The sequence below is a fragment of the Rhyacophila brunnea genome, unplaced genomic scaffold (assembly GCF_057557595.1).
Source record: "Rhyacophila brunnea isolate RB1 unplaced genomic scaffold, BYU_Rbru_1.0 scaffold_4, whole genome shotgun sequence".
NCBI lineage: Eukaryota > Metazoa > Arthropoda > Insecta > Trichoptera > Rhyacophilidae > Rhyacophila > Rhyacophila brunnea.
The window spans coordinates 10,287,578-10,314,703 of record NW_028233068.1 but is presented as its reverse complement, the minus strand read 5'-3'; the positions used below and the strand labels follow the sequence as shown (position 1 = coordinate 10,314,703).

The 27,126-nt window shown below is 36.7% G+C and overlaps 1 protein-coding gene across 11 annotated transcripts in view; it reads left to right on the top strand.

Moving 5' to 3' along the window:
* Nucleotides 1-27,126, top strand: part of Chi (LIM domain-binding protein 2 Chi) — an 85,012-nt gene that overhangs the window by 20,982 nt on the left and 36,904 nt on the right. For 4 of the 11 annotated variants that reach the window (XM_085954029.1, XM_085954025.1, XM_085954026.1 and 1 more), the window contains exons 1-3: nucleotides 1,977-2,223; nucleotides 20,615-20,935; nucleotides 21,537-21,816. In XM_085954029.1, the coding sequence (XP_085810155.1) occupies nucleotides 2,187-2,223; nucleotides 20,615-20,935; nucleotides 21,537-21,816 (638 nt within the window). In that variant the 5' untranslated portion in view covers nucleotides 1,977-2,186. Of the gene's footprint in view, nucleotides 1-1,976; nucleotides 2,224-20,604; nucleotides 20,936-21,536; nucleotides 21,817-27,126 lie in introns of those variants that run through there. The other 7 variants (XM_085954034.1, XM_085954032.1, XM_085954030.1 and 4 more) reach the window with 3 other exon arrangements.

The following is a 27,126-nucleotide window of genomic DNA, read 5'->3' as shown; positions in this document are numbered from 1 at the left end:
TCTTATCATTCTAATCAGTTGACAATTGAATCACTTCAGCTTTGTTGACGGCTTCAGCACGTCGATGATATTCTTTAAATTCTTACTGTTTTTTTGTAACATTATCATGACAACAAAATATTTTGTAGTTCGAGAGAGTTAGTTATTCATTGCAAAATTTGTTTTGATTTTGAACCTGACTTCGACTGCCTTGATAATATTATTAGCATGCAACTTACTACAATTCATTGCAAAATTTGTTTTGATTTTGAACCTGACTTCGACTGCCTTGATAATATTATTAGCATGCAACTTACTACATTGTTTGTATCGTTTGTTTCAATCTAAGAAATATTCTGTCGATTGATGCTTGTCCTACAGACATAATAAGAATTGGTATTCAAATTGTTAACGGATTGATAATGGCTTGTCTGAACTTTTGACGTTTAGTTTACAAAATGCGCGGGCATTTTTATTATCGGCAAAGCAGTTTTTCCTTTTACCGACGAAGTAAGCTTTGCAGAATGTTCGCCGTGGAGCGCTAGAAAGCGTTTCGCGTTGGACTTTTATCACTACATTCCGATTCAACTAGTTCAGCTCTCACATATATTTTGGTAAATATATAATAAAAATTGTAATAAATTATTTGTTAATTTCATTGAACATTATTATATTTTGTAAATCGATGTTTTGAATATCTTTACCGTGTATTGATTTTGAATTTAATTTTAGTATCCAATATAATAGTTTTTCCAGTCCAATGATGGAAATTTATTGTCAATATGTATAGAACAGCTGTAAGCTTCTTGAGTTTTAGCTGTCTCCGTATGTCGGCATATTCAGGGCTGATCGGAGTTCGAAATTCAATTCGTGAGTAGTCACAATAATACAAAAAAATAAGTGCAATCACATTTAACTAACAGTCTGGTATTGAAACATTGAATTCGCCGTTCGAGCTAGTCATCCATGGTAAACACGGGGCTATATTTATACACATTACATACATTACGTTTTACATACTCCTTACCCTGCAAAACCGTTGACGCCGACCCTACCGACACCCGGACATGTTACCCGCTCATTTATCAGTCGCCAATAGTTCCTTGCTTCACGCATTGCTAAAGTTATGACGACAAAGAAGAATTGACAGGCCTCGCCGTTTCTGTAATTATTTCATTACTACTGCACCACTACAGTTGCGCCTGATGGCCTGTTGTAGTGTTCAAAGGGGTGGGGGGGGGGATCGCTTCTTCAATAGTCACCTCGTTATGTTTTTACGATTTGAATAAATCGCAATACATGCGCCCCCGCGAATTTTACTCCATGCAGTCGACTTATACAACCGTTATTCTTATTGAGTGTTCGTTGAACGAGTGCAATATTGTTGTGTTAGTTATTATAGATATGCTCCTGCAGGAATTTATTGTACAATAATTATTCTAAAATCGTACTCCAGTTTCATTATCGTACACGCCTGCCTATCAATATTGCTTCTAAATCTGCATGCATAAATCGCAAACAAATGAAAGTATAAAAACCATAGCAACATTAAATTTATAATGCTTTTTATGCAAGTGCACTTGTTTTTTTTTTATTTTTTAATGCCAACACTAGCAACCAAACAACAATAAAAATGTTTTGAAAAACGTAAACGACGATCTTGCGAATTCGAGAAATTATTGCTAGGCAAAAATAACAAATGAAAGTTAAAACTAAAAATTAAGGCAGCTGACTTTGATATGAAATGAAAATGTAAATTTTCGTAGGGAAAAAACCACTTGAATTTGAACTGGAACGGAATATGTTAAAAATTTGGGCATTTAATTACCTTGGTAAATATTTAAAATGTTGATATTGAGAATCGAAAAAGGTCGAGAGTCACAAGCTCTAATAATTAATTGTGAAGGGTTCATAAAATTTTATATAAATTCCAGAATTAATCATATTGTATAATCCTATTGAAGTGAACGTAACTAACCCCGCATCCCTCCCTCTTCAGTATTGAAATGGTCGCGCGGGCGAGTGGTTGTGCGTTGTGGAGATAAATTGTATCAACGCGTGTGCGTCGTGTGCCCTGTGCCGATTTGTGTACATGTGTGTGATTTTTGTTATCGGCAAAGAATAATTACCTCTATATTTCTTATGCCGTGTGGATAATAAGATAGTTATTGCAGTTTATTCCATGAGGACATGGAGGATCAGCAGCCATGAGACAAGGCCGCGGAGGACAGCGTAAAACAAAATGTAAACGTTTTCTATCCATGTTATTCCCGCTTTCGTAAACTTTCAACCGATTCGATGTTCTGTGTTTTTTTTTTGTTTGAATTCGGAACGCGCGCCGGTTCCGATTTTTGACACCGAGCGGCGTTGCGTGTGACGCTTCGCCGGCACGTTCGGTTGTTTTTTTTTCTTCGTCCCAATTCCCCCCGTGGACGAGATAACTGACGTTTTCTTCCATTGGAATATAATATTTTATTAAATAAAAATTATTTTCCTAATCGAAAATAATTGTTTTCACCATTCGTCTGAAATATGGAATTCGTTTAATTTACTGATATAAATAGATTTATATTCTTGAAATAAGTCGATAGAATAAATATAGACTTTTTATTAAGTTTTGTATACTTATAGCGTATAGTTTTGGAGGCAATCTTTGAACCGCACGCCTATATTATTTCAAGAGCATGCGATATACCTACCTTCCTATTGCATATTTTGGTAAAGATACAGTACCTCCTTCATATCGTGTCTTTTTTAAAGCTGAAAATGTGACAATCTAAAACCTAACACAACCCATTTATGTCTGATTACAGTAGGGGATGTGTACATATCTGATAAATAGATTTTGTTTATTTTGTTTGCATGCAAATTTTAATCGTAACTTTTTAATTTGTTCGAATGTAATTCATTACAATTATTAAAGAAAATATGAATTTTCTTATGGTTATCTGATTGATAATTATGTACATAAACTACGAAAGCCTAACCTTTTTAAATATTTCCCAAAATTTTACGATTATTAATGTGAATTCCGTCCAGCTATGTCGTTGGGAATGATCAAATTGCAATATGTACATAATATCATTATTTGACTATTATAATATTACAATGACTTGAGGATTCAAAAACGAACGTAGTCATATACATCTAGGTCTGCTCATACAAACAGATAAATACATGAATGTTGAACCCTAGAACCGCATTAAGGGTAATTATTGTTTTTCATTTCGTTACAGCATTGTCCATTTAATATTCTACTGTTTGACTTGTATAATGAATTAATCAGGGAACACACTTTATAGGAACTGGCTTACCATATCGCGTGTGGTAGGTATAATAGCAGGCTACGGATCTTGAGTGTTAACAATATGGGATAAACTTAAACACGTGCTAAAGAATAATTACGTATCTATGTTGTTTTCAATACATAGCTACCTACGTCTCGATCATTAAAGTTTGTCACACAAACGAATCGCACATTCAATATTTGATGACAGTCGGCTCGCTTTGTGTTCTTTGGGTATACCTAGTCATAAAAGATTGTCCGGCTTCAAAACCTTGGTCACACATTTAGTAAGCCTGTTTTTAGCTCATTCACTACTTTGGCCTGTTCTGCTGGCTTGCCCTCTTTATATTGAGATTTTCTATATGAGGAAGTATCTTGGTTATAATATTCAATGAGATGATTAATCACGTCCGTTTTGCGTTGATTCCCAAGTCAACCTATACCTACTTCTAACAATAAAAATAATTCCGCTATAATATAAAAAAAAAAATTTATTGCGAAGATCTCCTACGATAAATAATAGTCTTCAATATTCAGTAGGATCCCCTTGGAAATCTATGCCTAGGATCGGCCCACACGAACCATAAGCTACCGCAGAATTCCGCTTTTTGTGGCTACCTGCGGTTCGTGTGGGCCTACACCCTAAATGAATTTAAATATCTCTACTCTACATTCCCAAACGAATAATAAATTATTGGGGACTGATGCATTATTTACATTATTACAATCTTCACTTGAGTAGGTATCTCGATTCCAATAACACAAATTTGAAACAGTCGATGCCAAAAAGATTTTAAAGTTAAACCGAGATGTTTTATGGTTATCCAAACGAATGTAGTTACATTGATTCGGTGGACATTGTATACAAATTGTTCGAAAGTTGTATCTAACTTGTTTCCGAACATTTAATATGATGTGTTAATTCAAATGTCAATATATTTATGTTTTCCGACTCGAATGGAAAACATTGTTAATATGCAGATATTCTTGGTCTGGACTAGGTTTTACATTTTACATGAAAGTACCCACGTACCACGTAATTAACAGTGGTTATGAACGTTGGTGATTAAATTAATCGAAAGCTATCGCGCATTGCAGATTCATTTGTAGCAAATTTCACACTGTTATCTCCCGCATCTGTCAAAAATTTAAGAAAGTTTGGTCCATGGCCAATTTCATAAATTATTGAATAAATATACCTATCTTCAGATATTTAATTCCCGTTTACACTTTGTAGATTGAATTTCGTAATGAATGGTGTGTAATATGAATAACTTGTACCGGAACCAAAACATTCGCATTATGTATACTACAAATAGGTATATTGTATTAACTGCTGTGAAAGGAAATAAGGTATACAGAACGATTAGTGTCAATTCATTGTTTTATATTTTGACCATCCAATTGAAATAAATAGCTTTCAGATAGAATTCAAGACTATACGTAAGTAGACTTCTGTATTCAAAAACAAATTCTTACAGGATCAGATTAAGGGTTTTTAGGTACTTAACTGAGTTTTCGAATTACTAGTATTTCCGACAAAATTCGCGGCAATGTTAAATTATAGTGTTTTTTTTTTACTTTTACTATTCTTGTTATTATTGTAAGAATTCCAACCAGTTTTGGAAACACTGCATTATTTATTCTATTCACTATTGTAGGTTACTTACTTGTAACGACGAAGCAGGAAGAAATTGTGTAAAAATTGTCGTCTCTATGCACCTACCTAGACGTTTTATGACGGGTAACTTTGGGACATTTTTTAGTTGGACCTGTGTGCCTACGTAAAATCGTCGGTGATGTCTAAGACAGGTATAATATTTTATTATATGTAGGTACTTATCTAATGATGAATATTCAGTATGCTTCGAATAAAATACATATTATTATTTATCCACTCGACATTATTAAAATATGTATCTGTTGGGATATCAATCCCGGGTGTAAACATTCCATAATAATTATTAACTTTCGATATTAATTCGCAACTAACAGTAGGTATTATATTATCGCAGTGACCAATAGATTGTTTTGTGAGGATGTTTACGCCGAATATTTTTCGTACGCATAAGTACGTTGTTTAAATACTTACTATTACGAATATTTTACATACTAACGAGTGTATGCAGCTTGTTTTGAATTAACAATACGCACCCATGTCATATTTTGTCGCATAATTAATAATAATATGCACCCTTGCACCCACCTAAATCTTACCTGACTACTATCAGTCCACTTATTTTTTACCTGCACACACAGTTCGTCGTAATTCTGCTTATTATTTGTTTCTTGAGCACTCGATGGAGAAAGTTTACAAACACGGGAGGGTTGATTTAGATTTAGAGGTACTTTGTGACTGTGACTGAACGTAGTCGGCCTTCGAGTTGCAACATAGGCGATTCGCGAGTGTATTGGAATTGTTTGCTGCAATGCCTGTTTCAATGCTAGGGAACAATATCACTACAACTGTTTTTGTTGTACCCACGGTGTCACCGTATACTGGTTTACCTATACCTGGCGTCGATAATTAGTGTAAGGTCTATATACCTACGTATATCTTATAACTAATTACACCATTTTGGAACGTGTGATCACGAAATGAATTTCCGGGGTTTGGACGTTGACCGTTCGCTTAGTCATATTTAACAAAGTGAGAAGAGGAAATTTATTTCTCAGTCGTTGCCTCATTGCTGACGATCGTGTTCTTCGAGAGCCGTTCCTATTTTGCTTACGAATATCATACAGTCTTTGGGCATCCAGCTGAGCGTGTATTGGGCAACACTGACGATTTTGTCGCATTCTTGATTTTATCGGCCCGGGAGTGTGTGTTCTTTCCTCTTCTGCTGTTTACGCTGTCAACTAGTCTTTTCAAACTGTTTTAAGTTTAAGGCCATCCTCTCACGTGGATACTCAAAAAAGACGAGACTGAAACTCCAGTATCTAGCTAATGTATTTCGATGGCGGCTCTCGTAACGGCAAGACTGGAATCTCTCAGTTTCAAAATCTCCGCAACTGAAACCAAGCAGACGCGACATGCTAGTCTCTCAGTTGCCAGTCACCCATTAACATTAATAACAGTCATACCAATATCAGTAGATTCGATGAAAAATCATATTTTCTTACCAAAATTGGTATCACTGAACAAGAAATAACAAGCCACGACACGACGTCAAAAGTTAAAGATGGACGAACCGATTTTTAATTTAAAATATGTGGCTGATGTTGAGAAATACTCCTGCCTGTATAATTAAAGGTTGCCAGAATATTCCTGTAAAGAAATTACGGAAAAAGCTTAGAATGAAGTAGGAAAGACAGTGGGTTTGACAGTTTGAAGTTATGACATTATTAGGTTTCAGTAGCCTCGTGTGCGAAGCATCAGTCACTGGCCAGTTTATGAGTTCCATCAGCAACCAGTTTGTCAGATTTTAGGTTCTGCGTGAGAGGATGGCCTAAAGGCCCTAAAGGTTGCTTATTACTGATTTAGTTTCTCATCCTGTTTGAGAGGCGGGAGCCATTTACCTATTAATGGACATGTAGGCCTTCGTATATACCTACGTATTATAAGAATGATTCAATTGACTGCTTGTTTATATATCCATAAATCAGAACACATATTGATGGGGAAATTTGGAGTGAGATATTATGCATGTATGTAGGTATGTTTTATACGTTCCACTCTCACAGACTTTAGGTAGCTAGGGCAAGTCTGGTGCCAGCAGCCGCGGTAATTCCAGCTCCAATAGCATATACCTACTAAAGTTGTTGCGGTTAAAAAGCTCGTAGTTGAAATTGTGTCCTGCGGTGTCGCTATAACTTGTGACTTCATCAAGAATTCATTGATAGTTTATTCCGTGTGTCTTGCTAATTGCCAGAAGCATTTTTAGTTAAAAGGGATAGTGTCATTCATTAGATACCTATGTAATGTACAAAGCCTCTTTTTTAATGTTTTTATTTTTGACCATGTCTGATCATATAAGATGATCATATATGAGTGGAGGTTTGTATTAACAGATTTTTGTTTTTATGAGAAACGGATGTTAGCCACTTATCTATTCAACCTATTGGATCCATACTCCAAACAGACATTAAAAACAATATGCGTATTTGTCAAACCCAGGATTCGAACCTGGTACCGACGCCATTATATAAATAGAAGATAATTGTTTATATGGCTCGCAACGTCTGCATAGTGACAGGACAAAAACATGTCGTGGACTCACGATACTATGAACTTATCTAATATGTCTCATCAACACAGCAACGTAAAAATGGTCTGCTCATAGGGTCTGCTGGTTACTTAAGGGTCGTCTCTAAATGACGTCACAATCTAAGGCATCTATAAAGTATATTATTTTGTTATTGCCACGAATTCAACAACACTAAAAGTTCCCAGAACAACCATCACTGTCATAATAAAACAAAATTATTTGAATACCATCCATTTAAGTTTAGTCACTCTTTGGTAATAATAATATTGTATTATCACTATTTTATCAGGTAAGTTTGGTAACCGGTAACTCTTTACATGAATCTGATTTCATTTTAACTAAAAAAGTAGGGGCAATTATCCATTTTACAATTAATGTTCGCATGCTGCACAGGATACAAGTGTTGATATAGGTCAGGGATGGCGAACCTTTTTACGTACGCGTGCCAAAATTTCCCAAATAATATTTTTCGACTGACTGACGTGCCAAGCATTTTTTCACGGCGAATTTTTTTTTATAAATTTTCTAAAAAAACGTTTTTAAGAATTCTTTTAAAAAAGTTTAAAAATTACAATTGAGTTCTTGATATTCTGTCTTTACCGTATTTCTAGCCGAAGGCATATCTTTTATTCTTTGTTTTTTTTTCCTTGTTTTTAAATTAGCCAAAGAGATCGTGCAATCATTTAAACCACTCTTCTTTCATATAATATTCTCCATCACTGAACGTTTTTCCATTTTTAGAGATTATGTTAGAGGCAAAATAGCAAGCTGTTATATTTGAATGACTGCCGATGATTAATTTCATAAGGTTTGTTGATTGAATATGTTTATTTTTAATTCCCCGATCCTAAAGACCGTACCGACCTATGCAATTGTATATTTACATTAAACGTAATGAGTATTCTTCAAAAGGATTTGCCTGCAATTTTTTAGACAATGCGACTTGTCATATTTATGGATGAATTTCGTCGTCGTAAACATAATATATTATTTTTAAATATTATATAAGTACTTATATATTTATTTGTAAACCTTTTAAAAATAAACATTTTTTAAATATAAGTACCTACTTATATAAATTAGTAATTTCTTTTCTCTTCAAAATGAAACATTCGCGTGCCATTGGTTCGCGATCACTGATATAGGTATTATTTTCTCCCGAGTCTGGACATGTCATTTTAACTTAGCAGTACCTATTACAGAGTCTCCATTATTCGGCATCGATTTCATATATGAACACTACTTGTTAGTAATTGAATCCTCTTGAATTTGAAAGTTAATTATTTCCACCGCTATCGCCATCACTGTTTTGAACCCAAGGACTTTACCTGGTTTTGCAGCTGGTTACAGGGGATAGATAGTATTGTTTTATTTTTTAAACCCTCAATTATTTGAACCACGGATGAAAAATAACGATAAACTGCATATACTATCTGTTAATAATAAACTTTAAAATTTAAAATCATCGGATGACAACATTTTACAATGTTTCGCTGAAAGTTAGTCTAGTAACTAGTTTCTTATTACGATACCTATCATTCATTTTAGTCAATGAGCCCGTAATGAATGGAATGTCCGTTCGTGTATCACTGTTATAAATACATTCACGTGCAAAAAGTTTATCGATTATATGCCATTTTTTTATACTGACTTACTTAATCTTCTCCGTAAGGCTCTACAGCTCTTTCCTCCAGTCGTCTCGATCCTCTGCGCCTTTTCTCCAATCATTGGCGTTGATCGGGTACGCGTTACTTAGCAACCTTCATCCTAGCCCATACGTGGCAAAAATTTTATTTCGCATGTGTAGAATCAGTCCAGCTCGTCCAGCTACTTAGAAAAGTTTTTATCCACGACATGTTTTCTTATTATATTTTTAAGTTACAGTTTTGTTACAGTTAAAAAAACATTTTTTTACTCTATTGGAACTTCTGTAAAATCGTGATTTGTTTGCGGCGGATATTCCCTGTTTTTACGTACATTAATATATTGTGTATATAATTTGTATGTTCGATTTAATTTGCAAATAATCATTACTACTGAGTAAATTAGCACCCACCGTGTTTGGCTTGGACGTCTGCGATGTCCTAGCGGCTACGCGCCGGGCTTATAATGTCGTGGCTCCCGGGTTCGACAAAAATTCACATGTTTTTCAATGTCTGTTTGGGCCCAATGTATGGACCTAATTATGATTGCGCAAGTGACTAACATACAAAAATCTGCATAGAAAGTGTTGTTTAGGGCAGGGGTTCCAAACAAAGTGCCCGTGGTCGCAGGCAGGTGCGCCCGCGATATTGATAAATAAATGAATAATATTTTTTGTATACAATTTCTAATTTCGAGTTAGATATTCAACAAATGAGTTGTAATATATAGCTAGTACATTGATTGTGTATTCGGCAATTACGTTTTGTCCGAATGTGTGCAACCACACAACAGTGAAACTATGGGACTAGCAACCTCCATAGAATGTCTCATCCTATTTCTTTCTCAAACCCCGTAAATTCAGATAAATAGTCATTCTTCTGTCATGTTTCTTTTTTCATACGTAAGCTTATGAAAGTTTCACTGCGGCAGTTGTGTCCGTGTTTTCCTTTTTTAATTATAAATCTGGTGAATAATCATTTGGAGAACCCCCTTGCTTAGGAAATACAACGATAATTATAACGAAGTGAACGGTAAGCGTATCCGTATTGTCGATCTCTGGGAGCATACGTGAACCCGCAGAGTCAGTAAGTTGGCGGATAGTACAGAACATGATGCATAAACGAGGGATGGATGTGCGATGTGCTTTGCGAATGATTTAATTTGCATTATTTTGCTTTAGCATACGTTTTCAACAGTATTAGTTACCTACCTATATTATAATAATTTTACGAAAAAGTGGTTATTAAGATTCTATATCATTAATATTACTTTAATATTTTTGAATGTCACAAAACCACTAACTTAAAATAGGCTGTGATCTAATCCAGTAACTAAACTGGCTTAACAATTATTCTAACACACTCATTGTTATTATTCAACTTGAACACACACATATTGTATTTGAGTCACCTAGCTCTGGCAAGAGTTATAACACTTATAACCCATATTTTTGCAATTTTGTAATTTTTTCGTTCAATTATTTATACCGAGTGATTCTAAAGACATTAATCTATATAATGAAAAATTGTTGGGTTTCAAAAGTTATTTTAAACCATGTGAAAATCGTTGACAAAGTTGCCTGATGTGAGTTCTGTCACCAAGGCCTTTCCAACCAATCAAGGAGCTCTATTTCTCATACATAGTGTACTGTGTGTCTGCAGCCTTAGTTATAACTATTATTTCAATTTATTACAAGCACAATATGCCACTGCGAACTCTTCTTCGGTCGTTCACTTTGACTGAGGACCACCTAACGTGCAGTCATCTTCTGTGCGACCAAGACTTTCCACCCCTTAACGGTCATCTGCTTCTATCAGGGCAGAGTGAAGGCTGCCACCAGTAAACTTTTTCAATTGGTCGCTCGCACACGTCGAAGGTCTTCCTCTGCTTCACTTCCCCCGTCCAAAACACATTCAAGTCCGCGGCAAACAATATGTCCAACATATTGTCGATAGTCGTTCCTTTATCTGTGTTATCCCAGGTCTTTGGATGACTGACAGGTTCGTCTTGTACTTCGTCCATGAAATACGTTTTGAATAAGGTTTCGGCGCCACCACCACTAATCGCAAGCATTATAGCGGCCGTACATGTTTATTGCCAGCAATAGTGCGTATATCGCGGCCATACCAAGAAAATGTACTGTAAACATGTGTTATCCTCCAGTTGGCAAGATTGCATACACGAATCAAAAAAGTTCGGAAATTTCTGAGTTACTCACTGTCAGCAGTTAATCCATGCACATGTAAAGGGGGTATTAATTGCCTAAGGAATGTTTGCACAGTCGTGATTTTTGTGGCAATTGCGATTCCTCGATCCGATCGGAGACATCCCATTTTTTCTGCCACGTCTTGAACGCCGCATTACTCCGCGAAACCACAGAACAGATTAACAAGATAGATGTGAAAGCCAGCTTCATATACTTGTTTTTTAAGATTTCGAGGCCACAATTGGTTTACAACTTAAATGATAGTCAGGTATGTATGGCCTGACCAGTTACGTCCTTAGACAAAATGCCGCCACATTATTTTATACAGTACTTTTTATCATCCTTTCGTGACTCCAATATCTAAGAAATGCGTTGTATGGATACATTACTAAAAAGGTATATACCTACCACTAAATCTAATTTAAATGCCATCTCTGGTTCAATAGACAATATTGCGAGTCAGTTACGGTTTCAGATAGGTACCTACATTTAAAATTGCACTTGTCAACTTCCAAAACTCACGAGTGACTGGTAAATATATTTGGATACATTTTAAATTAGATATGCACGTGTCATTGCTGTTCACCAAGAACGTGACGTCCAAGGACAACGGAAGTAAACTAGGCATCGCAAACCCGACAAAAAATTAAAGTCCCTTTCACCTAATTAATACATTTTGTTTCCAACCAGTGACTGAATTTTTTAATGGAAAGATATTTCCGTTATTTCTAAGTTTAAGCAGCTATTTCTATATATACGTAATGATTCTCCTCGATTTGCCGCCCTTTGGGTAACTGCCGCCCCCAAGCGACGCTCAATCTACCTACCCCCATGGGACGTCACTGGGCCTGACACGAGAAATAAAAAGTCCGCCTGAATGTTATCAAATATTATCTATATGCAATGCACGTTTCGTTTACGTGAAAATTCTGATGCATGTTATGTTGCAGATGTAATTCTTGAAACGATCATACATATTCTTTAACACGTGTTTAATATCCCGTTTACACGTGCATGGATTTACTGCTGACAATTTATCCCAATTTTTCTCTACACTTAAGAATTATATTTTATTATAAATACACCCAGAAGGTAAAGCACATCCCATTGTTATTGTTTTTCTGGGTGGAATAAAAACAACAATGAAGTATGCAAATTGACCCTTATGACAGTGCAGGTAAGGTCACTATTCCGTGACTTTCGTCTTTTTATTATAAAATAATAAAATTTGTATGAGAGGATTCTGTCTTGACTAAAAATCTATGGGGCCGTTTACATTGATTGGCTGAATATTCACACACTTCGTCCATTTAATTCGTCAATGGTTGTGATTTGTGAACCAGTAGAGTCAATCGAGCTGTGCATTATGGTTTATTATCAAGTTTCTTCAATAGCATACGTCATAGTAAGTAGGTAATGGTCTTTTGAAGAAGTTTTTGCATAGTTGTACTGAGTACGAGTTACAGCACTTCTTGTATCGTATTATCTATAACAGGGGTCGCGAACATTTTTATTTATTTAAGAAAACAAAACATTGTGGACATTAAAAATCAAAATTCAGGACGTTCACACGAGATTTACATTATAAAAAAATATTACCCTCGCAAGAGAGAACAAATTAAAAAAACATAAACAATTTTATACTTACAGTAAAATCAAATTTCAAAAACAAAATACACAGCACATCACTGAAAATATCAATGTCTTTGGGGAGCGCATTACTAGTCTTGCACCCTCGCCAATGGTGCCTGATAGGCTTGACACGAGGGAACGGTTCCGACCCAGAATAGGTCATGGCTAGACACCAAGATTGGAAACCATCCTTCGCGATAACAGGCAAAAATGTCTCATGAGCAGAAGTGACCCTCGACATTCAAGACAGTTAAAAGTAAACATGCCTCGTTGAATGGCAGTCGGAAAATAATCGTTTGACGAATTATTGAAGGGAAAATAGTATGTCTTAAAATAAATACATCGAAGTAATTTCTTCTGGACGCGCTCGAAAATAAGCTTGTAGGAAACTTCATAAGGACACTAGATAATAAACCCATATTCAAAAATACTACGCACTTACGGTATTAAAAAATATCTGTAATAGTGTTTGGCGTACAAGAAATTTCACGCTAGGATCAGAGATTCGAACTTTTTAACATCGTATTGACAACTTAGGTTTTGATTTTTTTAGCTCAGGCGATTTTAACCCACTTAACATTTTTTCAGGATCATAGTCGGGAGCTTTTTGTGTTTTCAATTTTAAATTAATTATAGTCAAAAAAAAAATCTTTAAGTTTCTTCCAATCTCTCTAATGTATTTCACTCCACTGCATATAAAATTCCATTGTCCAGTTACACTTACATTACAAAAATAAAAGCGTCGAGATCAATGAAATTATTGATATTGGCTGAAATGAGAATACACTTTTGACCAAACCCTTGGACGTTCTGTCAGCGAGAGTAATTCTTGTCACTTGTCATTTTTGTCGTATTTTATGTTCCCTGCCTGGACACTATTTTTCTCAATGTTGAAAATACACCGGAAAAAAAGTTGGCCGTAAATCGAAATAATTTTGCTATAATTGAAGATGGCCGCTGCAGCAAGAGCCCCATAACGGACGGTAGAAGTGTTGTGAAGACTGGAACAAATATAGTGGTTTACCCTGTACCCCAGGTTTACTATGAGCACCCTGATTTTAAACGCCACTCAATAAATTATTAACAAATTAAAGTTATTTAGTACCTACTTGCCTACTTACTTATATTTTTGGAAAATCTAAACTATTAATTTTTAAGCTTAGTTTATTGTCGGTAAGGTGACTTACAAATCCTGAAATATTATTATCTTCTAGACATCTGATAATTTATCAAATCGAATGTTGAATATGCAGTCTTTCCGAAGTATTGTCAATCAACATCGACTGGAGAGTGTAGATGTCCGCAATTTTTTTTGAAAATACGTGTGGGTTACTATTTGCATAACATAGTAAAATATAAATTGAAAGAGCAATCTAATGTTACGTCTGTGAAATCCACTTATTAAATATACTCGTATGTGCGTATTTAGGATGCAGTCACTGTTGCAGTGATGTTAAATCTTTTTGACGCCATCCTTTACAACCGCATACATATTCCCGTTAATTCAATCATAGTAGGTACATCGCAATTTTCTGGAAGTTTAAGTTATTGAAATATAAAAACTACCAGAGTTCTAATCACAAAAAATACTAGGCTGAATTATACCCACTTAGCTATACGTTGATATATATCGCGTACATTTGACGCTATGATCGGAGAGATTCGGCAATGCTGTATGGAACATTACTGAAATTATAGGCTCGATTATCGTACGTAGTGTTTCCCGATATAGTGACCTACGCGAAAGATTACCAGTGGATTGCTGTTTAACTGAGAAAATCACAATACTTAATGCTCTCAAATCTAACTGAAGGGAGAATTTTCAATTTACTGACAAATCAGAAAAACGAAAAATTCTCGAAGGGTTATTGTATACATTTTTTTATATGCTAGATCAGGAATTCTCAACCCATTTGCGGGGGACATCACGGTAAAAATAACCTGTTTACAGATGTCTTTACCTCCAAATTTTATTTTAGGTATGGTCCCAATATTGAAGATTGATTTGATATAAATAAAAAGGATTTCAAGTTATACACATTTATATTTTTATAAAAATCGATGTTTTTTAATATAAATATTAAAACTATGCATTAGTCAAAAATCTCTTAGGTGATGCTTAGAAAACTTAATAAACTAAATTTTATATAATAAAAATATACCCATAAATTATTTGTGATAAGGTGCGGTCCGATTCAACAAATTCACATGTTTTACAATTGTAAGTTCATCTTTGACTTAAAATTTAAAATATTTTTCTTTTTAATGTTTTAGATAGGTACAGATTTAGTATTAATTAACACAGTTGAAATTGTAAATTATCAAAAAGAATTCTCAAATTGCAAGCTTCGTATTTTTCTGCTAGGTTCTCTGTTGGCATATAGCAGATGTCGGCAAACCGCGGCTCGCGAGCCACATGCGGCTCTTTGGGTATATGCGTGCGGCTCTTTGCCAAATTCCTAATTCACATTTTTTACAAAAAAAGGTTTAATTGTTGTCGTTTTTAATCCGCCCATTGCAAAAGTCGACATATTAAATTTTTCTCCATTTCATATTGACACGAGCACTTTTGAAATAGTTTTTTTTGTGGATTTAACAAGCAAAGAGTTATGTTGCTCCAAATTTGTAGGTCTTGCCACCAAAATTGAGGATTTGTAAAGAGAAAAATGCAATTTAATTTCACAACACAGCAGAGCGCTCTAAAAGATCTACATAATAAGGTAGATTCTACAATTTTTAATACATGGTTTAGCTTTCCGTACTCATATTTGAGTCTACATAATTTGTATGCGAACAATCATTTTCAAACATGATCAATATAAATAGCATTTAGAGAAGCCAAATAACCGATGAGAATCTGGAGTCGCGCTTAAATTGAAAACTACAAGTCACATACCAAACATACAGACACTCTCCAAAGAAATGCAAAGAAGGTCATTGTTCACATTAGTTTTAAGGAATGCGTGAAAATTGTATGTAACTCATTTTCTGAAAAAATATAATTTAAACAATAAAATAACTTATATTTGCGTTAGTTTTATTCGCAAAATCTTCTTTACTTGATAAATAAACAATAACATTCACTGAAATAAATCATATTTATAAAAATATATGTATGGCTCTCGAAATTTTTTTTAACCGTTGTGATACTCATATTTGGCTCTTTTGGTCCAAGAGTTTGCCGACCCCTGGCATATAGGATCCCCCATTGAGTTTGAAATAAAAAACCTACATGAACTGATCACATTGCTGCAGATATTATGAACACAAATTATGACTTAATAAGTAGAAAACAGAAGAAACAAGAAGTAAACAGTATAAATATTAAATTTATATCGATGACCTAATCACATTTTTTTTATACTTTACAAATAATGTAGTAGTAGAAGTTGACACGCGTGTATGGGGAATGATCGTCGTCTGACGAAAGGAGCTGAAATTTTGCAGGAATCCAACCATCAATCTACTTATTGACAAAAAAAAATACCATCGATTCGAGTATCGTAAAACTTTTATTGGACGATCCAGTACCTTATTTTGATGTTTACTAAATCTCTCCTGGCTTGGTTTAGAATCATCTTAAGATTAAAAATCGACAAATCAAAATAAAACAGGTACCCACCTCTCTTGTATATAATATATGGCAATATTAAGATAAAAAACGGTTATAATACAAAAAGAAAAAAACATCAGCATTAGAAAACAAAAGCACATAACTAGTCAATATGGATATTCACTGTGGAAGGGCCATGGTGTCAATCCATGCAACAGATCCTTCTCCGTCTTACCTGTATAGTTAAATTAGGTAAATGTAGGTGCAGGTAAAACATCTGATTTCTAATACTTACAGCGCATGAACTACTATTGTGTAGCTAAAGACAACGCGTTGCTATCACTCAAGGTAAAATAATGGGTCTAGGACGATTTGGCGCCGGGACAACTGGACGCCACGCAATTCGAAAATAAATAGACGTTAGGTACCTACTTATACGTACTTAAAAAAAAAAAATTGGGATTTTGAATTAAAATGTATAAGTACATATATTTCTTATTAACAATGCGAGGAACGAAAATCGACTGTTCTCATTAATTCTCGAAAAATCTCGACCCACAAGCTTTAGCTCAAACTTGAAGAAGATTTCGGTCAATAACACTTGCACCTGTGGATTTCCTTTTCATCAATCCATTTATCCCGCATATGAAGATTACAGGAATAACTGACTGGTATTGTAAATCTTATTCAAGCACGTAGCAACTAAATTGCTGCACTGGAAATATTTTCCCTACGAATTGGTTTAAGTGCTTAAGTACCGAATGTTAATCAGTTGAAAATTTTGCAGAATCTGGTCGATGGAAGAATAACCCTCCCTTAAAGTTGGTTCATATGATAAAATCATAATAGGTATTCTATCTATTCATTTATGTTCATATGTGAATATTTTTTTTTTAACAATGAATACGTCATGATTATTAATAATAAATGATGAAAAAATTGCGAAAATGTCCACTTGTCATATATATTATATTATATCTCTGTCTACATTACAATATTGAAAGTTTCATTAGAAAAACATTGTGCCCGTAATTCTATTCGTAACTGTTATTATAACCGTGCTCCTATAATCACAAAGAGGTGCGGAACCCCTGTCCTAGATGATTATTATTTTCTATATGAAACTGACTAAGCAGACGTTTAGTAATTTATTAAAATCTTCCAAGTAGGTACGTGATATTTTAATATTATATGTGTACCTACGTACCAGTAGTTAACTAAATGAAAGGTTTCTCGCAACCTATTGTTACATCTTTGAAATAATATTATATTATCAGCAACCAAAGAATTTCACTGTCAGCTATGGCCAACAAACAGGTCGATCGCGAAGCAATTTTTGGTCAATCGCGGCCGTATTTTATCATAACATATCTCACTGCCACTATGAACAATGTTTCTAAAACAATATTTAGATTTTACATAAATTAACGGTTTTGAATTTAAAAGTGCATCGGAGACAGAGTGTCAATCAGTTGTGTTAATGCAAACAAAAGTCAATATTTAACGTTAAAACTATTGAAATTACACGTAAAATTACGAATACAATAGTTATCGAGTTATCTCAAAAGTAAATATTACTCTATATTAGGTCTATTCTAGCGAAAAAATCTATCAATGCGATGTTTGTTCATTAGAATGCTCAGATATTGGCTTTTAAAAGACGACATAACATATTAACGAGCAAAGAACCCATAGGGTTTTATTCCAGTTTTTAATACTGGTATAAAGCCATATCAATGCGTCCATTGCTCATCAATTATGCGAATTGGTAATGATTAATGATAGGTAAATCAAAGCGATTGGAATTGTTTGCAGCAATGCTCGTTTCAATTTTGGCAAACAATGCCACTACAAGTCGAGTTTACGGTGTCCATTGTGCCACTGCGTACTGATTTACCTATAGCTCGCTATCATAATTAAATCATTTAATGCACAAAGTAGATCTCGACAACAAACGAGTTGGCTACCCCTGCTCTATGCTATTCGTTTCTTCTTTTATTTTTAAATTGGAATATCTAAATACGTAACTATAATCTTTTATTGTGATGTAAACAGAAATGAGCCACAAAATCCCATCTCCGATATATTTTCCTTGTTCAAAAATTCTCCAATCGCAGATTTCCGGACTGTCTATTTTTAAAATATTGCATATCGATCTAAAGGGCTTCAAAGTCAAAGTTGCCAAATATCAGAGCACCGAAAAACGTTTTTAGACATATTACAGTTTTTAGCAAAACCTGTCATTTGATAAGTACTATATTTTACCGCTAACTTTCTTTTTTTTTTTAATAATTAAGACATTTTTTCTAATTAAAAAATAATCTTATGTACCTATTGATATTTAAAATGAAATCTATTACTTAAATACGAGTTTTCAAGTTCACTCGCAGAGGCATTATGATAACCCTTAATGTTACAATATTATGTGCCCAGAGGTGACTACATTTGAATGGAAGTTTTTATGTAGTTTAATTCTAATAAATTTAAGTTTTGTACTATTCCATTTGAGTATCTCAAGAGTCACTCAAATGGAATAGTACAAAACTTAAATCTATTACAATTTAAATTGAAATTCCGCCAAGTACTTCGATTGTATTAAAATACTAGTAGGTATAATTTATTTTTTTGCATTCATAACTAAAATACGTGATGGTTTAGAGTTGGTATTTCGAAAGTATGTAAGGAGGTACTGCACCATAATGATGTCATAAAATGTTGCGCACGCATCCTTCTCGACCACCTGTGGACTGCTTTCAAAATTGCATCTGTCTTTTTCGGATCACAATAATATACACGTGCCGCGGACACCATGTTACAACAACTGCCGTTACATATTGCACTGTCCGAATGGAAGTGTAAAACCACACTAAATATTTCAAAAACCACTTTTGCTAGCAAAGATAATCTACCCTCGGTTTTGTATTTGTGATGTGACTGCGCACGTTTTTGAATTTTACTTATAACTTTATTAATTCCGGAAGGCGAGGCAGTTGTGTGTCCACTGCAGTCTGCAGATGCGTGTTCTGCCATTTTTGGTGTTTCGATTAATGAGGGGTGATCTACGACCTTGCGTTTTTAGCATCACTATCTGTTGAAAGGTGCAGCATTATTAACAGAAGTATTTTAAATCGACTATATATTTATTTAGACGCGCACACGTAAAAATGTTGGGGGGTTCGTTTTGAAAAAAAATCCGTAATATTTTTATATTGATTTTATTGCGGCGGAAGGTGACGTGGTTATCAAAATCTAGCAAGTGCTAGTTACCCCGTCCACGGAATACCGCTCTTTCCGGGTACATTCCCCATATCCAGAAAATATGCACTTAGAGTCTGGCAATAAACATCTGACCTGCAGGTATAACTGAGTGTACGGCCTGAGTGGACAGTTTTCGGCGGGGCGTGAGCTACGTGCGCAACTCAAACGTAAATTCCGATTTCTATAAGCTGGCGTACACGTAGTTCATAAAATTAATAACCGTGCTTACGTGTACGCCAGCTTATAGAAATCGGACTCTAGCAGCTAACCTCATTACAGTCAGATCTTGAATTCATGTGAACCATAATAGGTATCTTCCTGATTTTTTTTTTTGAAACCAGTTCTTATTGTGAGATACTTACCTAAGTGCCTTTCAAAAACAATTTTATATCGCAAGAGCGCAAGCATTGGAGGTCACAAATTGCTGCAACAGTGTCATCTATCATTGTTATCGTGCATCAGCGCGCAGTATTAATATTGTCCTGAATTATGAAGAAATTCTAACAGGTTGCGAACATGTTTACACTTATTTATTTTGACAGCAGCTGTCACTTGTGTTCCTGAATTCCGCCACAATTTCGGCCTATTTTCGACTGCATATATCACACAGCGCATAGCAGTTAACTTGTTTACATTAATTATTGATTCTAAGAATTTGGCCCCAGTCATGGCCAAGGTATTGCTACCTTCGACCATACGATAGTCGAATAGTTGTAACATGCTAGGCCTGTATCGATACACATATTGGCTCATTACATAATTATGTCAAGCTGTCTTTGCATCCCATGCTTGAGATTTAATGATGTATTATTGGAGCAGACTTAATTAACGTATTCAGATGTCCGTAGGCTTGAGCAGGCGGGGGGGCGCCTCCGCTCTGGACGAGCCCGCGGCGTGGAAGGGCGCCGCCGCCGCGCAGGCAGCCAGCGGCCCGAACGGACAACAGTCCGACTCGCTGCCCCCGTCCCAGCAACCGCAGTCGCTGCCTCCGTCGCAGCAGTCGACGCCTTTCGGTGTGCCGCTGGCGGGGTCCCCGGGCGCCGCGTACAGCCCCGCGCCTAGCGGGGCTAGTACCCCGGGCCCGCCGCTACAGTCCCAGCAACAATATCAGCCTTTCGGGAGGCCCGCCAGCGGTGAGTACCACTCCGGTCGATATCATTTCGCTCAAGGTATTTATTATTTCATCTTACAGGTTTTTTTACAATTATAATATGATGAGGCGGCGATCACAACCACACTTGTCCCGTTGCTGGTCTTTTTCTTCAGTATATCGATGATATTCCATTGATTTTTTATCGCAAATATTTTCAAATTTTATCGTAATGTTTTTGTACCAATTTTTTGACTACTTTTGAATCTTTCCTATCGGACAAGTCCAGCTTTGATCGCCACCTTTTAAATAAAATATGTTGTGTACCGGAGTATCGTATATGAAAAAAGCAACTATTCATATCATAAAACGAAAAATCCCATTTGTATATTTTATATCTTACTATTCCTTCACTCGTGAAACAATATTAATCCCCAAATAAACGATTAGCGCAGTAAGAGACCAACATAAATACAATATATCGAATTGCTGCCACTGAAAGAATGCGTTTTTCATTTACGACACTCGGGGACAAAAATGAACATTTAAGTTTATATTATATTTAGTATACAATACTTATTAACCCTGAAATTAAATATTACTATGATCTTATGACGGACCCATGTGAAGTTGAAGTCGGCGGAATATTCGTCCTCTAATGTCACGTTGTGTCCCGTTAGGTGGCGCACCTTACGGACCTCCTCCCCCTCCCCATTACGGCGGAGCGCCTTATGGGCCCGGCGGAGGGGGGCCTCCGGGTCCGCCGGGGCCTCCCCCGCAATTCAACCAGCCCTTCGCGGTGCAACAGCATGCGGCCGCGTTGGCGGCGGCGCACGCCCAGCAGGCCGGACACCTCCTGCCAGGACACGCGCCCCCCAATCATCCCGGGCACCCTGGACATCCGGGCCATCCCGGACATCCGGGACCGCCCGATAGGATGGTCGACCGCATGGATCAAGGGTGAGTTGTTTACCCCGTCGATTAGTTCATCTCACAATACCTACCTACCAATTGTAGTGCATTATGTTATTGGATTGTCTCATTCTCTATGTTTTATTCTCGTAATCAATGGCATGTCATCGAATCACTATAGTGTATAAATTGATTTAAGTTCAAGATTCTGAATAATATCCATGGACGTTAGATTTCGTAGGTACCAATATCCTGAATGTTTTGCAATCCTATGTGGATCTTGATCGCTTCACGAATATGTTTCTTCACAGACTTAATTTACGATAAATGGACGTTAACCACTAGTTATACCTGTTGGGTCCAAACATACATTGATTAACAAAGAATACGATTTTTTTTAAACATAATATTCATCATCATCAGCTGGGGTCGATTCACTGCCTAGATAAAGGCCTCCCTAGTTCTCTCCACTCTTCTCGGTCCCTAGTTCGTTTCTGCCACGTACATCCACCGGACTTTATGAGGTCGTCTATCCAGCGGATTTTGGGGCGTCGTCACTGTGTGCGTTTACCACTGTATGCCGAAATTTGCCAGCGTGCAAGGTCGTCTACGCACCCATTGTCATTTCATCTGCTTAGGGATCTGGAGTACGTTTGGGCGCCTGAATAGCATCTTCAAAAGTGACCTCCCATCGTGTCTTAAGCGTAAAAAGTTCAACCAATGTGTGCGACTAACGCTCACGTATGCATGTGAAACATGGACTCTTTAATGTAAGAGAAGTCCAAAAAATGAGGAGTAAAGCAACGCATGGCATGGAAAGGTGCATAACGTGTAAAGTTCACAAATAAAGGAGGCAAACATAATTATTACCTACATTATTTGAGGGGTCGGTGAACTGGTGATGTGAGTTGAAACGTCAGTATCTTCCGATGAAATGTACGTATGTTTATTATAATGTCATTACAATAAACAAAGATGTCGGGTGGATTAATGCCTGCTGATACTCTTAATTTCGTTAAATACCCCGCTGTAGGTACATTCAGCTCGACAGCCTTGCCGAATCGTCAAGCATTCGACACAATATCCACGAGTTATTTGCCACCCACCTGACGCAGTGTTTCCACCGGCCCCCCACGGGTCGCTGTTCAGTGGCGCCCCTTCGCCCCGTCATTTCCCGCCCTCAGCCGGTGCTTCGTAGCCACGCGTCCTCGCGGGATTGATTTTTCATTTGCATAAGGAGTGCGGCGTGTGGAATCGTACTCCAAAACCACACTCTTACCACAGTCACGTTCCTTTCGATTCGGCCACGTGGGCCAAGATGACCGCTCGGGCGCTGCAAACTCGCCGTCACTGCATTCTGTCAATTCACGACAACCATGTTCCTTCGATTCGAATAGTTGTTTCGTAAAATCTACTACAATCTACTTAGTTAAAGATTTCGAAATTACATCTTTGGTAATGAGGTAAAAAAATGTATTTTGATAGTTTAGTTTGGTTGGATACGTTTCCCGTATATTGTACGTATGCAGTTCGATGAATGTATTCCGGTACCTTTGTACCGATAACCGATGGCAGTATAACATTGCTACTAAATGACGCGTTATTATTGGAGCATTTGACCGATTGGTAGATTATACGCTTATAATTTTGCACTCCGGCTGTACGATGAAAATGATGTAATATATTCTACAAATATTTTTTTTACATATATTACTTACCTACTTATCGATTCGTATATTTATCTATTACTACATAATATATTAATACACGTGAATATCAATTGAGCACGTGCGTTTTTAGAGACAAAGTTTATTTTATTGAGAGTGAGCGATGTTACAATTGAATTAGATAGTTTGACATTAATTTATAACAAATACTAGGTCCTACTAAACTACATACTTTTAGATCATTCAAATTTTTTCGGGTACCTTACATTTTAATTTTATTATAAATAGGTATATGATTTTTGTGGTATTCTATGGGTAGGTACCTAAGGGGTAAGGTACTGAAATAAATATTATATCACAATTAAATATCATCAGCCGTGGTCTGAACGAAGGCCCTATTAGCTGTTTCCACTCTTAAAAAGTAGTCTCGAAATTGGCAAATTTCTATTTTTTTTTATTCATCTAGTCCACATTTTTACTGACGAATCATAACAAATTCCATTTCAAGTCATACTTACTTTGGAGTTACTCATACTCTTTTTAACTTTTGCCCAAAAAAAAATACCGCCAAATTTAACAAATTAATTCGGTTTCGAATCAAACTCTGGCGCAAACAAATCCTGTCTACAATATCTCGAATTCTCGAGATTTTCACTGACGGTTTCCTAAGAAATGAGAAACTGGAAATAAAAAAAAAATCTCGAGAAGCGAGAATTGTTTTTTGATTTTTATTTCTAGAGAAATCTCAGTCACATTGTCTAGTTCAGGGGTGGCGAACATATGTCACGCGAGACGATTTTGCATGGCACGCGAATGTTTCATTTTGAAGAGAAAAGAAATTACCTTTTCCTATGCCATGCGTATTCGATAACCTCTTGTGGGTGCTACAGGTTAGGTATAATTGCAGACTAGGTGTAGGTGTAGACAGAAGTGGTGGAGGGTGCGTGGTTGAAGCTATAAGTATTACATCATATTTTCTTGGTGGTGTGGCTACATTTCGAAGGCGCACCCCTTGCAACCTCCTCGCATTAACGCCGCCAGAAATCACTCTTATCTCTTGACTGCTTGGATCTATTCACATTTTATAACACGTGGAGGAATAATTGGAGAACATGTCTCTTGCAGGTGGCCGAGAGATGTTCTTTGATGCCAAGTTATTTCAGGCAGTATTATAAGCCATAAGTAGTTAACAGAGTAAATGTGGAAGTCAATGGCACCTACTTGGTTTTGTTAACCACGGTCCACGCCCCCTCCCGTTATAGTAAATGAAAATAAATTACTTATGAATATTTTTTCGAAATGCCTCCCCCATACCGTGTTTGTTGTTGTAATAGGTAGAGAGACATGATCATAATGAAAATAAAAGATTTTAATTAATTACCAACTGTAGGTACCTACGTTTGTCTTCTTTACCAGTGATGTCTTTACATATCCAGCATTCCTCTTATCAAATACGTATTGCGGGGACAAAGATAAGGGAAGGCCAAGTCATCTGCGACGATGACTAAGAACGCAGGCATTGTGAATACCTCAAGCAAACTACTCGAACTCGAACTCGAAACTCGAACAAGAATAGAAACTACGATACTATCGAAAAAGTTGGGAAAGACGTGTCCAACTGTCGAGTAACGCATGAGTTGCAACTTTTCAACTTTTCAACTTTTGGTCCTGGCCGGTATTCTCCCACTTGACCTGCACATTCAGGTCAGCGGCGCTTCAGTGTTGTTCCTCAAAGGTGAGGAGGCCGACGTTGGTGATTTTCATCTCGTCCCCCCCCCTCGACGAGCCGGCGAGGGATTAGCACTACTGAAGCGCAAAATTAGACTCATGTCGCTAGATGCGGCCATTAAGACCTGGCAGCGAAAGTGGGACGAATCCACCAAGGGCCGGCACACATACAGCTTTTTTCCAGACATTCAGTGGCGAATGGAGATAACCAAGTATTTGACTCCAGACCATTACACCAGTCAATTTGTGACTGGTCATGGTGGTTTCGCTGGCAGGCTCTTTGAGCTTGGACTTGTAAGCCATCCGACATGTCCATGCGGATGGGAGGTACAGGATGCCAATCACATCCTATGGGAGTGTCTGAGTATGTGCTCCGAACGGGAGGAAATGCTCAGGTCGGTCCAACCAGCTGTTGGACCCATCGGCCCGTCCGACCTGGTTGCTACTAAGGCCAACTATCTTGCATTCAAAAAATTTGCGGCGTCTTACTACGGGCGTGAAGATCTCTTCACATAAATTTTGCTGCCTGTATGATTAGCTTCGTTCTTTGTTATATTAAAATAGTAGCTTCTTTTTCTTTAAAGTAAATTCCATGTGCTTTTTCTCTCCCTGGCACTTTGCATTAGAGTAAACTCAGTAAACTCAGTCAGAGCTCACTTTGAGCGTAGCAACCTAAGTCTTGGGCATCTTCTCCCAGGACACTCCCAGGCCAATTTTTAGATGCTTCACATCACCAATTGATGGGTCCCGTGATACTCTCGATTAAGACCGAGGGTGGTACGGGGCGGGTTTTGGTGGAGGGAATTTAACTTCAATGTCGAGTAACAACAACAAACACATTTTTAGTAATTTCCATGTGCTTTTTCTCTCCCTGGCACTTTGCATTAGAGTAAACTCAGTAAACTCAGTCAGAGCTCACTTTGAGCGTAGCAATCTAAGTCTTGGGCATCTTCTCCCAGGACACTCCCAGGCCAATTCTTAGATGCTTCACATCACCAATTGATGGGTCCCGTGATACTCTCGATTAAGACCGAGGGTGGTACGGGGCGGGTTTGGTGGAGGGACTTTAACTTCAATGTCGAGTAACAAGGTTTTCGCATTTGAACTTGTACGTACAGAATATTTTTTTAATATCGACAATGAGACTGACTACTGCCTAATGATTACTGCCCAAGTATTGAAATAGAAAGATATAGCAAATTACCTAGCTTTTCGCCAACCATTTCGGGTCATTGCTCTAAATGAAACACACATTGGAAAAACAACATTTAATTTTTGTGTGAAGCCGGAATCTCGAACACTGGGACCTCAAGAACGCCGTAATTATTTCGGAACCGGAGTGCTTAATTCCTAATATCGAGAACTCTGAACCGGAATCAGAACCCTTTTATATGGTGTCATTGTTCCATTATTGTAGGCCATCATGCTGCCGCCCATTATTTAAAAAATAAATAGTGATGTGATATTCCGATGTAATGTTCGCATAAGCCTTAATGTGATTGCATGCCTACAAATTGTGGTGTCCATATCCTCCGCCTGGTAAGGATATCTTTAAAAAATAGAACAAGACGTGTTCTACGCACTGCCATACACTAAAATATCCATGATCTATTGGATATACCTCTGTATAAAAAAAGTCTGACACTAAAGTCTGGTTCAGATTATACCAGTGATTTACCACTAAACGCTTTAGTAACTGAGAAGTGTCCGAACACAGTAGGATTAGTGAGTGGCAACCAAAGTGAACAGAGTACCTCCAACATAAAGTAAAAATAAATAAATTTATTTGTATTGGCTACATTACATAGATAAAACGGAGGAATAAATTAGTGAGAGAAAAGAACAATAGGAGAGATGCACTAGGAGTTTGAGGAGATTTAAAAGGCACTCGTGGTTTAAAATTGAAATCTTCTGACACAAAATTTATCTGTGTTCCTCGTGATAATATCAGCTGTATTTTTTG